This window comes from Heterodontus francisci, chromosome 17 (genome assembly GCF_036365525.1).
Source record: "Heterodontus francisci isolate sHetFra1 chromosome 17, sHetFra1.hap1, whole genome shotgun sequence".
Taxonomy (NCBI): domain Eukaryota; kingdom Metazoa; phylum Chordata; class Chondrichthyes; order Heterodontiformes; family Heterodontidae; genus Heterodontus; species Heterodontus francisci.
In genome coordinates, this window is record NC_090387.1 from 78611950 (window position 1) to 78625886 (window position 13937).

Consider the following 13937-nt stretch of genomic DNA (forward strand, 5'->3'; position numbering starts at 1 on the left):
CTACCACCTCTTCAGGCAGTGCGTTCCAGATTCCAACCACCCTCTGGGTGAAAAATTTTTTCCTCAAATCCCCTCTAAACCTCCTGCCCCTGACCTTAAATCTACGCCCCCTGGTTATTGACCCCTCCGCTAAGGGAAAAGTTTCTTTCTATCTAACCTATCAATGCCCCTCATAATTTTGTATACCTCAATCATGTCCCCCCTCAGCCTTCTCTTCTCCAAGGAAAACAACCCTGCCTTTTCAGTCTCTCTTCATAGCTGAAATGCTTCAGCCCAGGCAACATCCTGGTGACTCTCCTCTGCACCCTCTCCACTGCAATCACATCCTTCCTATAGTGTGGTGCACAGTACTCCAGCTGCAGCCTAACTAGAGTTTTATACAGCTCCATCATAACCTCCCTACTCTTGCATTCTATGCCTCGGCTAATAAAGGCAGGTATCCCGTATGCTTTCCTAACCACCTTATCTACCTGGGCTGCTGCCTTCAGTGATCTATGGACAAGTACATCAAGGTCCCTCTGACCTCTGTACTTCCTAGGGTCCTACCATCCATTGTATATTCCCTGGAATTGTTAGTCCTCCCAAAATGCATCACCTCATACTTTTCAGGATTAAATTCCATTTTTATTGGATAGGCTATCTGTACTTAAATTTCATAAGGCACCAGGACCGGATGAGATTTATCCTAGAATATAGAAGGAAGTGAGAGTGGAAATTGTGGAGACATTGGCCATAATTTTCCAATCTTCCTTACACTCAGGGGAGGTGCCAAAGGACTGGAGAATTGCAAATGTAACACACTTGTTCAAAAAAGGGTGTGAAAATAAACCCAGCAACTACAGGTCAGTCAGTTTAACCTCAGTGGTGGGAAGCTTCTAGAAATGATAATTTGGGACAAAATTAATAGTCAGATGGACAAATGCGGGTTAATTAAGGAAAGCCAGCACGGATTTGTTAAGGACAAATAGTGTTCAACTAACTTACTGGAGTTTTTTGATGAGATAACAGGCAGCGTTGATGAGGGTAATGTTGTTAATGTGGTGTACATGGACTTCAAAAATGTATTTGATAAAGTGCCGCACAACAGACTTGTGAGCAAAGTTAGAGCTCATGGAATAAAAGGGACAGTAAGAACATGGATACAAAATTGACTGAGTGACAGGAAACAGACAGTTTGGATGTTTTTCGGGTTGGAAGAAGGTTTGTAGTGGAGTTCCCCAGGGATCGGTGTTAGGACCCTTGCTCTTCCTGGTATATATTAATGACCTAAACCTTGGGTTTTATAATTTGCAGATGATACAAAACTTGGAAACGTAGTGAACTGTTGGGAGAATAGTTGTAGAACTTCAAAAGGACGTAAACAGGTTGGTGGAATGGGTGGACAAGTGACAGATGAAGTTCAATGTGGAGAAGTGTGAAGTGATTCATTTTGGTAGGAAGAACGAGGAGAGGCAATATAAAATAAAGGATGCAATTCTAAAGGGGGTGCAGAGGGACCTGGGGGTATATGTGCATAAATCATTGAAGGCGGCAGGACAGGTTGAGAGAGCAGTTAATAAAGCATACAGTATCCTGGACTTTATTAATAGGGGCATAGAGTACAAGAGCAAGGAGGTTATGTTACACTGTAAAAAAAAAACACTGGTCCAATTCTGGCCATCATACTTTAGGAAGGATGTGAAGTCGTTACAGAGAGTGCAGAAAAGATTCATGAGACTAGTTCCAGGGATGAGGAATTTCAGTTAAGCGGATAGATTGGATAAGCTGGAGGTGTTCTTCTTGGAGAAGAGAAGGCCGAGAGGATATTTGATAGAGGTGTTCAAAATCAGGAGGGGTCTGGATAGGGTTGATAGGGAGAAAATGTTCCCATTGGTGGAAGGATCGAGAACTAGAGGGCACAGATTCAAGGTAATTGGCAAAAGAAGCAACGACGACATGAGGAAAAGTTTTTTCACACAGCGAGTGGTTAGGATCTGGACTGCACTGCCTGAGAGTGTGGTGGAGGCAGATTCAACCAAGGCCTTCAAATGGCAAATTGACCGTTATCTGAAAAGGAAGAATGTGCAGAGCTATAGGGGGAAGGCGAGGTAGTGGCACGAGGTGAATTGCTCCTTCAGAGAGCCAGTACAGGTCAATGGGCCGAATGGCATCCTTCCTGACTCAGAGGCGAAGTACTAACAACAAAGCTATATTAGCACTTGTAGCACTTGAAGTGAGGGTGTGCGAACTCAGCACAGACTGGGATTGAGATCTGGCACCATTCTGGTCTCCGTGGCCTGGTCAATCCTAGTCCTTCACCAGCACCACCTTAAACCACTATCATGTCATATGATTCTATGACATGGGGGTGGAAAGCAGAAAGACTTCTGCTCTAAGTGCCTGCATGTAAGATGATGTGTAAGGAAATAAGTGATGGGAATGATGTCAGCAATGCATGATTAAGGTTTAATTTTAGTGGTTAGGGTAATAAACAGTGGTAGAGGGATCCATTACTTATAGTTTAGAAAGATAACGGTTAATAAAGCCGTCAAAGGATTTGCGAACAGTCAAGTCAGAAAATCTTGTTTAAAAGAAGTAGTTTTGGAGTAAAAAAACAACAGTTTCTATGAATAAACCGTTTTCAAGGGTTTCAGGAACAGATACATCATGAAATGTTTTGTGTTATATGTACCTTTGATGCAGGCAGAATATGATTTTCAATAGAACCTCAGAGGGCTCAAAAGATACAGCAACCAGAAATCACCCTGTCTAGTTTGGTCGATCACCTATGCCGGATATTAATAAAGGCTATCAAGGTCTCCCACAGCCAAAGACTTGCAGGTTGATAGGTAAATTGACCATTGTATATTGCCCCTAGTGTAGGTAGGTGGTAGGAGAATTGAGGGAAGGTGGTCGGGAATATGGGATTAATGCAGGATTAGTATAAAATGGGTGGTTGATGGTTGGCACAGACTTGGTGGGCTGAAGGGCCTGTTTCAGTGCTGTATCACTCAAAGTGTCTCGGGCTTATTTGAAGCATGTTATTGTGAACCAAAGGAAGAAGAAAGTTGATCAACAGTTGACTGTTAATGTGGGATTGGGGGCGGCAGTTGCTGTGGGGGTGGAGTGGATGTGGCGTGTGTATTCATTCCACTTTAATTCTTCTCGGCAAGTTATTTTAGGTTTTCCCCTTGCCTTCCTGCCTCTTGCTGGGATGCAAACCCACTGGCACTGTCCATCTCCAGGACCTTGAAAGGGGCCACTCTTCACATATGGGGATAGACAAGGAGTGCCTGCTTGACGATTGTACCCCAGGGTGGATATCACAGTGAGCCCAACCTTGTCCTCACCCAATGGCCACGGAACATGGCGCATGTGGAAAGTGATGGGTAGCAGGAACCCTGGCTAATTATTCTCCCCCTTACCACCAAAACCAATTGTAAACAGCAAGCTTGCATTTACATAGCACCTTTCCCATCCTCAGGATGCCCCAAAGTGCTTTACTGCCATGTACCTTTGAAGTGCATTGACTGTTGTAATGTTGGGAAACGAAACAGCCAATTGCACAGAGCTAGAGCCAACAAACGCTAAATGAGATGAATCACCAGATAACCTGTTTTAATTGTTGGTTGGTAGGTAAATATTAGTCAGAACACTGGGGTGAACTCTCCTGCTCTTCTTCAAATAGTAAATGGGATCATTTATGTCTAAATGAACAACTAGAAAGATGTCACTTCCAACTATGTAGCACTCCCTCAGTAATACACCGAATTGTTGGCCTAGATAGTACTCCGCCTCCTGAGTCAGGAGATCAAACAACAAAGCTATACTAGCATTTGTAGTACCTGAAGTGAGGGTGCGCGAATTCAGCACAGAGTGGGACTGAGATCTGGCACCATTCTGGTCTCTGTGGCCTAGTCAGTCCTAGTTCTTCACCAGCACCACCTTCAACCACTAGGCCAGGATGGGAGCTTTCATATTTGAATTTAACCAGTAGGCCTGTAAATCTCTGATGATTGGCTATCTGGCAACTTCTGTCCTCCAATCCCTGACCATCTTATTGTGGCCATGATAACTTTGTGTGCGTGAAAGTGAAGGGGAGTGAAAGACAATTCATTGTTGGTTTCGAGAGGTTTGCACTTCATTGTGAAATACTGCAGTCCAGACTGAGAAGAATCGGATGCTTGTGGTCATTACTGGACTATCATAATGAAGATATTTGATTGAAATGATTTGCTCAGCACAGTTTACATGAGGAGTGCTACAGAAATGGGAGTTGTTGATGTAATGACTTTGGGTGCTGGGGACACACAACATAGCAGGAGTGGGAAATGGGAAAGCGAGGTCTACGAGACTGTAGGAGGCTGCTGAATGCAGGAAGGGAGCTGGTAAGGTGGGGAAAGGGAGATCCCATGAGCCACACAATGGTTGTCTAAAGCATAAATAGGTTAACTGACCCAGGGTCATTGAAATGAATTGCAACATCTTCACTAAACAGGTTGCTTTAATTGTCACACATTGTGACTGAGTTCAAAGGCATTCCTGTATTTACGATCCGGACTGAGGCTGTCCAAACACAGTTCACTCGAGACCCCAAACAGTTTACTGTGAGCGAGACTTTCATTGCCCATCTGTCAGCTGCATTCCAATCAGTCCACAGCTCTGCTGAATTGACACATCCCCTTAAAATTAAATGAGGCAAGTCAGCTGATCGCTGCAAGCAGTGGGACTTTGGTATCATAAAAGTTACAGAACCATTGAGGCCAATGGGATTAAAGGGACAGTGGTAGCATGGATATGACATTGGCTGCAAGGCAGAAGGCAGAAAATACTGGTGAATGGTTGTTTTTCGGACTGGAGGGAAGCATACAGTGGCCAGTATAAGGATTGCTGTTCTTCCTGATATATATTAATGACCCGGAATTGAGTGGCATAATTTCAAAGTTTGCAGATGACATAAAACTTGGCAATGCAGTTAACAGTGAGGAGGATACTAACAGACTTCAGGAGGACGCAGACAGACTGGTGAAATGGGCAGACACAAAGCAGATTAAATTTAATGCAGATAAGTACGAGGTGATGCATTTTGGTAGGAAGAATGAGGAGAGCCAATATAAAGTATGTGGTACAATTTTGAAGGAGGTGCAAGAACAGGGAGACCTGGGGTGCATGTACACAAATCTTTTAAGGTGGCAAGACGAGTTGATAAAAGCATTTGGACGATCCTTGGCTTTATAAACAGAGTACAAAAGCAAGGGAGTTATGCTAATCCTTTACAAACCACTGGTTAAAACTCAGCTATAAAAATGTGCACAATTCTGTGCACCACAATTTAGAAAGTTGTCAAGGTCTTGGAGAGGGTGCAGAGGAGATTTACTAGAATGGTACCAAGGAGAGACTGGAGATGTTTGGATTGTTCCTCTTAGAGCACAGAAGGTTCAAAATTATGAAGGGTTTTGATAGAGTTTTTAGGAGGAGGGTTGATAACCAGAGGCTACAGATTTAAAATAATTGACAAAAGAACCAGGTCGGAGATGAGGGGATTTTTTTTTTTTTTTTACACAGCAAGTTGTTGTGATCTGGAATGTACTGTCTGAAAGGGTGGTGGAAGCAGATTCAAATCGAAACATTCGAAAGGGAAATGGATAAATACTTGCAGGGCTATGGGGAAAGAAGTGGAATGGGACTAATTGGATGCACCTTTCAAAGAGCCGGCAAAGGCATGATGGGCTGAATGGCCTCATTCTGTGTTGTATCATTCTATGAAATTGTTCAAATTTCCTTACAGTATACTCAAGATGGCTCAGGGACTTGGGAGACTGGCTACAGACACTCCCACAACATAGCCACCGAGTGGCCAAAGCCGGCAGCTACAAATGACGCAGCACATTTGAATGGAAATATTGATACTCGAGCAGGGCCCAAAGTCCATGACAACAGGAAGTAAGGTTTGCAGACAGAAAGTGCGTATCTGATGAGAGATTGTTAATAATAAGTTTGATAGGCTGAGGGTAGAAGCTAAGCCAGATCATTACGAGTCGTGTCAAGTAAGGAAGTCACTGTGCTGATCACTGAGGAACAACAGTGCAAACCCTGTTTCTCAATTGGGGCAGCCCTAAAACAAACTCTCAGCTTCAGACTGAGTGAATGTCTGATCAGTCACTCAGAGGTTTCCAATGTCTGTCCTGTGTCTGGGAAGTCCTGTCGTTTTTGGATTATTTAATGGAGCAGATCTTTTTTGGGGTGTGTAGAATCATAGAATGATTACTGCACAGAAGGAGGCCATCTGGCCCATTGTGTCTGTGCCAGCTCTTTGAAAGAGCTATCCAATCAGTTCCATTCCTGTTGCTTTTTCAGCATAGTCCTACAAATTTTTCTTTTAGTATTTATCCAATTCCCTTTTGAAAGTTATTATTGAATCTGCTTCCACTGCCCTTTCAGGCAGTCAAAGAACAAAGAACAGTACAGCACAGGAACAGGCCATTCGGCCCTCCAAGCCTGCGCCGATCTTGATGCCTGCCTAAACTAAAACCTTCTGCACTTCCGGGGCCCGTATCCCTCTATTCCTATTCTATTCATGAAAGAACAAAGAACAGTACAGCGCATTCCAGATCATAACAATTCACTTTGTAAATATATTTCTCGTCTCCTCCACCACCCAATCCCACATTGTTTCTTTTTTGCCAAGGTTGATGGTTGGTTTGGGAGAGGCAGCGCACTTAAAAAGCAGGACATGGAGGGACCTCTCAGGGGGCTTTCCTGTATTTTGGTACTTTCAGCACCAGGTCCCATTCAGCCATCAGCCGTTTGCTCACTGACTTACATTGGCTCCCAGTCAAGCATTGCCTTAATTTTAAAATTTCCATCCTCATTTTCAAATCCCTCATGGCCCTAGCCCACCTTCTCTCTGTAATCTCCTCCAGCCCCACAACCCTCACATATCTGTGTTCATCCAATTCTGGCCTCTTGAACAACCTGATTTTAATCGCTCCGCCATTGGTGGCTGTGCCTTCAGCTGTCAAGGCCCTAAGCTCTGAAATTCCCTCTCTAAACCTCTCTGACTCTACTTTGCTTTCGTCCTCAAAGGCACTCCTTAAAACCTATCTCTTTAGCCAAGCTTTTGGTCATCTGACCTAATATCTCCTTCTGTGGCTCTGATATGTACATGAGGGCAAAAGAATAGAAGATTATGCTGACAGGGTTAGTTGAAGAGGAGTGGGAGGGGGCTCAATTGGAGCATTAAAACCATGAATCTGTTGGGCCGAATGACCTGTTATTCTGCAGTTTGTTCTATGTTTGTCTCCCATAGGCACCCATACGATAAATAACAGGTCTTTCAACACACCATTAACATATCTTTGCTGGTCAGCTATTCTGTGACTTTGTCCTATCTACACCTTCTCCTTTGTTATCTCTTGCCCCACCCCCACTTCACTTGCTTATAACCTTTTACATTTCTAATATTTGCCAGTTCTGAAGAAGGGTCACTGACCTGAAACGTTAACTTTGCTTCTCTCTCCACAGATGCTGCCAGACCTGCTGAGTATTTCCAGCATTTCTTATTTTTATTTCAGATTTCCAGCGCTCGCAGTATTTTGCATTTATTTTAAATAACAGGTGTTCAGCTCAGATATCTGTTTGCCAATCCCTGGCAGCTATACACATACCTGGTTATAAGGGTCCATTGGAATTTTCATCCTGGGCTCAAGGAGGTTGAGGGAAATGGACTGTAAAACGTATAAGTAGTGGGCCATCTCATCCCTCATTGTAGCAGAACTCAGGATAATGTTCTATTAGAAAACAGAAGACGTGGAAAAACAGTGCTCCAATAAAACTGGACATTCAGAACATCACAGCTAACATTGTTGCCATGGCATCATAGACTCTGCCATTCAAAGAGTAATCCTGGGATCCAGTGTTACTCTTCATTTCCTGCTCTCCAATAAAAGGGAAGTTTCAAGATGACAAGAGACAGGGCACTATTAGAAGCTATTGATAGAGTATGGAGAGTCACCTCAAGCCAGTAAGGCAGTAAGATCAGTTATACTGTCTGCCTAAACAACAAGATTAATAAGCTCATTCCTGATCAGAAATCTGGGTCATTCCCATTTTTCAAGGTGCCTTGGAATAGGTGTTTATCCACCTCCCTGTCACACAGAATTTCTAAACAGCAAATTGTCTGAGGTAGAAGATCCCTTCCGATAGGGCCGTCCAATCCCGCGTCCCCTCCGATAGTACCGACCAATCCCCCGTCCCCTCCGAAAGGACCGTCCAATCCCCCGTCCCCTCCGAAAGGACCGTCCAATCCCCCGTCCCCTCCGAAAGGACCGTCCAATCCCCCGTCCCCTCCGAAAGGACCGTCCAATCCCCCGTCCCCTCCGAAAGGACCGTCCAATCCCCCGTCCCCTCTGAAAGGACCGTCCAATCCCGTGTCCCCTCCAACAGGACAGTCCAATCCCGCAGCCCCTCTGCGAGCATTGTCCAGTGACAGTGGTGAATGTGAGTGCTCCTTACCTTGAAAATGTACTGCCTGAGGTTTCTTTTATTGAGGAACTCCATTGTTTCCTAATAAAAAAAATAACGCACGCTTTGAAGATGCCCAAGAACAAACACTTGACAATACATGAGGTAGGTTGCTGAAAGAGAATGGGGTTTGTCTGTGTAATTTGACAGAATTTTAGTGGAAAGGATAATTATGAATTCCAAATTAATGTTTACTTCAAGTTGACCAAATCCTCCTCTCCCAGATTTTCTCCCTCCATCTGCAGTCTCTTGCAGGAACACAGTTTCACAGCCCCTGTCAGCTTTCCTCTATCTCATACAAAGGGTCATTATTCCTGTGTGAAACTTGACACTGTATCAGCAGGCTACTTGACCACGTGGGGCATCAGAGCCAGATTGATCCTGCTGACATGCAGATACACACATATACACTCACCCACAGCCCCACAACCCGCCAACAACAGCAGGACAGCCTATTACCACATGCCTTCCGATGGGACGATCCAGCAGTAGAGACTGAAACTGCAACCTTCACAGGCTATATTAATCAGTGCCACATCAAGTGGAGCCATCCCATGAGGTTTAAGAATACAGTGATATAAAGAAATGGCTGAGTGCTGAGGACGTGTTGGGACACAGGCACCTTCACTCTGCTATGGCACCAATCGTACCCATCACATTTCAATACTGACAAAGGACAGCATTTTTCAGAAATAATTCAAGGTACCACAAGCTGCCCCTACTCTCTAATAATGTGCTTAAACTCCAACTTGAGGACATCCTCCCCACTGCAGTGGTATAACATTTAGATTGCCAACATGAGCAGTTCATGTGGGCTGCATGGCAATGTGGTGTTACTTCATGCTGAACGGCAAACAGTATTGTGCCATTGAGTGTGTAAAGAACAATGTGCCCAGTTAGAGAGGACTAGTGCCAATGCTGGACTTTGAAATATTACCTTCCTCTCATTGTCCTTGGAACTCAGTAGCAGAGCAATAATCAGCGCCATCGCTTTTGTCTGAATCATTTGGTTTGTCCTGCAAAGAAAAGAAAGACAGGAATAACCTAAACAGCAGATACCCGACATCACTGCTTCACTACCCGAAGAGCAGATACCCGACATCACCGCCCATATAGCAGATACCCGACATCACCGCCCGAAGAGCAGATACCCGACATCACCGCCCGAAGAGCAGATACCCGACATCACCGCCCGAAGAGCAGATACCCGACATCAGCGCCCGAAGAGCAGATACCAGACATCACTGGCCAATCAGCAGATACCCGACATCACCGCCTGAAGAGCAGATACCCTACATCACCACCCGAAGAGCAGATACCCGACATCACCACCCGAAGAGCAGATACCCGACATCACCGGCCAATCAGCAGATACCCGACATCACCGCCCGATGTGCAGATACCTGACATCACCACTCAAGGGAAACTTTGATCACTATTAAAAATAGGGGTGAGAATGAGGAACTTGCTACCACATGGAGTGGTTGATGCAATTAGCATAGATGCCTTTAAAGGGAAGCTAGGTAAGTATATGAGGGAAAAAGGAACAGAAGGACGTGAGATGAAACAGGGTAGGTGGAGGCTGATGTGAAGCACAAATACTAACATATTTCAGTTGGACCAATGGCTTATTTCTGTGCTGTAGATTCTATGTAAAAATATACCAACGTGTTTCCCGAGGCAATAGTTCTGGTGAGTTAGTGCTTAAAATCACTGCTTGAGGTTACCTTACTGAACAAAAATCCATCAAGCTCAGTCTGGAAAGTTTCATTTGAGCCCTGCTATTCACAGCTTTCGGGGATGAGAGTTCCAGATTCCTGGATGTGACTCTAGCCTCGGATTTCCCAACTGGTTCCTGGGAATTTGGCTCAGGCTGGGCACTGGATGGAATGGGACTCAAACCAATGCACGGCCCTGAGCACTCCTGATCTTTGCTGCCTCACTGTGGGGAGCAAGGATTCAGAAAAGATACATAGCTTCTGAGCTGAAGTGGTATGTGCTGGTGAACATTTAAATAAACTGAACGCAATCTCCAAACAGATAAAAAAAAAAATCAGGCACAGCATGGGCAACTAAAGAGAACACAATTCGAGTGCAGTGAGAAACAGACCATCCCATAATACAATTCAACTCAACAGGGATGAGTTTACTAATTTGTGGAGCCCATGGAGTGACCTTCGACCTCACAAACACTGCTGACAGCTGCAGAGCTACTTCAGTTGAGGTATTGAGCATTTTATTGATTTTGCTCCACTTGGCACAAAGCAATAATTCATAGACATTTTCAGGCAGGCCCGAGAGCACATTGGAAAATGGTGGGAAGAGGTCAGCCATCTACTGCCTTGGTTAGGACGGAATCTTTGGGGGAAAAAAATGGCTGTGCAAGGCCGGAAACCTACACCAACAGGCCCAGATACGTGTGAATGTAATGTGTGCCCACGGTGTTATATCAGTAAGTCGAAAGTAGACTTTTGCTCGGCAGCCTTCATCTAACAAAACAATTGGATAGTCACTTCCAAACAGGACCATCCACTTCAAAACCAGGTCACTTTATCTGGGACCAACATTCAACACTACAGGTCCAGCACTTGCTCCTTTCAACAGCAGGGAAGGCCCCCATCCATAGTTGTCCCACCATTTGCCAGTAAGAGAGTTTGAATTTTTGTGCCTGAATCATTTAAAGTACTCCAGAAAATGGGAGCTGGGTTCCTGGGGCAGACAAACTCCTGATCTACCCTGCGATCTGGTTTTGATACTACTTACACCTGTAGGTGAGAAATGAGCCTGTCCAGAGGGACCTCATTCTTAACCAGCTGGAACAGGTAGCTGCTGCTGAGCACCATACTCTCCAGGATGGCCAGGGATAACTGCTGAATCGATGCATCCATCGCAGACTTGTTCACGAAACCTGCAATCTACACACAAAGGCACACAAACAGGTCAATCGAGTAGTGAGGTTAAAGGTTACGTTGCTGCAGTGTGGCCCAAACTGGCCTTTCATTTCTTATGTGTTATTCTTTTAGCTCATTTTACACAAGACAAGGACATGAATGCTGGGGCTGGAGCACTTTCCAATTTGAGCACCGAATATTAACAACAAACACTCCCAGGTCAGAAAGAACTTGGTTAGATACGGAGTAAAACTTCCTCTAAACTGTCCCAAACACTCCCAGAGCAGGTACAGCATGGGGTTAGATACTGAGTAAAACTTCCTCTAAACTGTCCCATCAAACATCCCAAAGCAGGTACAGCATGGGGTTAGATACAGAGTAAAACTTCCTCTAAACTGTCCCAAACACTCCCAGAGCAGGTACAGCATGGGGTTAGATACTGAGGAAAGTTCCCTCTACACTGTCCCATCAAACATCCCAAAGCAGGTACAGCATGGGGTTAGATACAGAGTAAAACTTCCTCTAAACTGTCCCAAACACTCCCAGAGCAGGTACAGCATGGGGTTAGATACTGAGGAAAACTTCCTCTACACTGTCCCATCAAACACTCCCAGGACAGGTACAGCACTGGGATTGGCTGGGCAATTTGGAGCACTTCCTGCCAGCAATCAGGGGGAGCAGCTGCACCTGTGCTGCAGCAACTGCAGAGTGGAGAGAGGAATAACTGCAAAGAGGTGACTGGAGACAACTGCATTTACTGAGGAACTGTTGCACTTTTTCAAGGATTAAGAAGACCTGCAAGTCATTTTGGAGAGGTGGGTGTTGGAGCACCAGAGAACTGTTGGTTGTTTGGACTGTTGGGGGAGGGAGAAGGCACCGGAAGATCCAGGGGTGGGGCTGCCAAATTCTATAGGGAGCCCCTGTACTTGCTCTTGTGCTTATCTGCCATCTTGCACAAAAGGGGCTCCCTCCCCACCCCCAACTGTGTGGCTCGGGATGGCTGGAGCTGCCCGACTGAAGACCATCTTTATACAACAACAGAAAAGGGAGAGAACTGGGCGGCTCGAGCCGACCCGGGCGAAGAGCCCTCCCCTAACTGGAAGATTGAATTGTAGACTCTGCAGGAAGGTGCTCCAACCACCAAGTGAACTGTAACATCCTCGCAGCTGTTCTCTCTCTTCCATCACTCGGCCACCTATCCTCTCCTCTCCTTGTCCTTTTCAACCCTATCCTCCTCTACTCCCATCCCCACCTCCCCCATCATATTGTTTGTGTTAAAGAAAACTGTCGTGTGCTTTGTATCTTGGGGGTGGGCGTAGCTCTGCGACCCCATGGCAAGCCCCTCTTTGCCGGTGGCGGGGCCTTCCCATTCATATGCTGCTGCGGCTGCTGCACCTATTGCCCCGTCACCTTTTGCTTTATTAACATCGAAGCATGGAGTCAAGAGCTACGTCCACCCGAACATGACTATCGAGGCATGTGTGAAAGCAATGGCCGAGGTTGTCGGCCCTTTGGCCATTGTTGCAGCCTCTAAAATGTATGGGAAGGCAGTGTTATTCCTGAGGACCGAGCGGGCGGTGTCCCTGGCTCTGAGCAAGGGGCTCACCGTGGGCGGGACCTTTCTACCAGTGGACCCCCTGGAGGCCACTGCGCAAAGGCTCGTTCTTTCCAATGTCCCGCCCTTCATTCCTGGTGAGCTCCTTCTTCCCCACCTGCACCATCTGGGGGAGGTAAAGACGGGGCTCACCCCAGTCCCGCTTGGTCTTCGGGAGAACAGCCTCCGACATGTGTACTCCTTCCGCCGCCAGTTTTTCATGCAGCTGGTGCGGGAGGAGGTTACAGAGGGCCACTTTAATGTCGAGTTCCAGGGGACGGCCTACCGCGTCTTCTGGACCTTGGATGGGCTGCGGTGCCATGTCTGTAAGGGGGTGGGGCATGTTCGTAAGAACTGCCCCAACCTCCCGGCTGCCAACTCCAACTTGGCGGCCCAGGGTGGCGCCGCTGCACCTCCTCCCACCCCCTCTACACCTCCACCAGATACCATTCAGTCGGTACCGGAGGCTGTGGTTTTCACGGCCTCCGGCAGGGAGGGGGGTGACCGTCCAAGTGGAAGGAAGGCGCGGAGGAGGAATAAACATCGAGAGGCGTGTCCCCTGGGCACCATAACACTACCCGAGTCTGAGCTCAGCACAAAGCCCGATCTCGGGGAGTCAACTTGCCCCAGGGCTGGGCTCAGGCCTAGGGTGAATAAGAAAAAAGAGAGTGCGGAGGCCTCTGATGACATGGAGGTCTCTGAGCCTCTGCGCCCTGGTGGGAAAAAGAGGAGAAGGCACCCCTCCACAGAGGTAATGAGGGGCCCTGAGGCGCAGGGCCCATCTGTTGGAGGGGAGCTGTCTCCTGTCTCGGGTCCCCAGGTTTCCCCTACCACCACCACCAAGGCTACAAAGTCCGGGCAGGAGCACCCTATTCCTCAGGATGGAGGGGAGGGGAAGGCCCCGGTACTTGAGGCCCCTCCTGAAGGAGTAAGTGGGGCCCTGCTTGTGG

The 13937-nt window shown here is 46.5% G+C and overlaps 1 protein-coding gene across 6 annotated transcripts in view; it reads right to left on the bottom strand.

Moving 5' to 3' along the window:
* Positions 1–13937, bottom strand: part of elmo3 (engulfment and cell motility 3) — a 201421-nt gene that overhangs the window by 96390 nt on the left and 91094 nt on the right. For all 6 annotated transcript variants that reach the window (XM_068049746.1, XM_068049748.1, XM_068049743.1 and 3 more), the window contains 4 exons: positions 11266–11417; positions 9440–9518; positions 8494–8544; positions 7647–7769 (listed from right to left, as the gene is read on the bottom strand). In XM_068049746.1, the coding sequence (XP_067905847.1) occupies positions 7647–7769; positions 8494–8544; positions 9440–9518; positions 11266–11417 (405 nt within the window). The remainder of the gene's footprint in view (positions 1–7646; positions 7770–8493; positions 8545–9439; positions 9519–11265; positions 11418–13937) is intronic.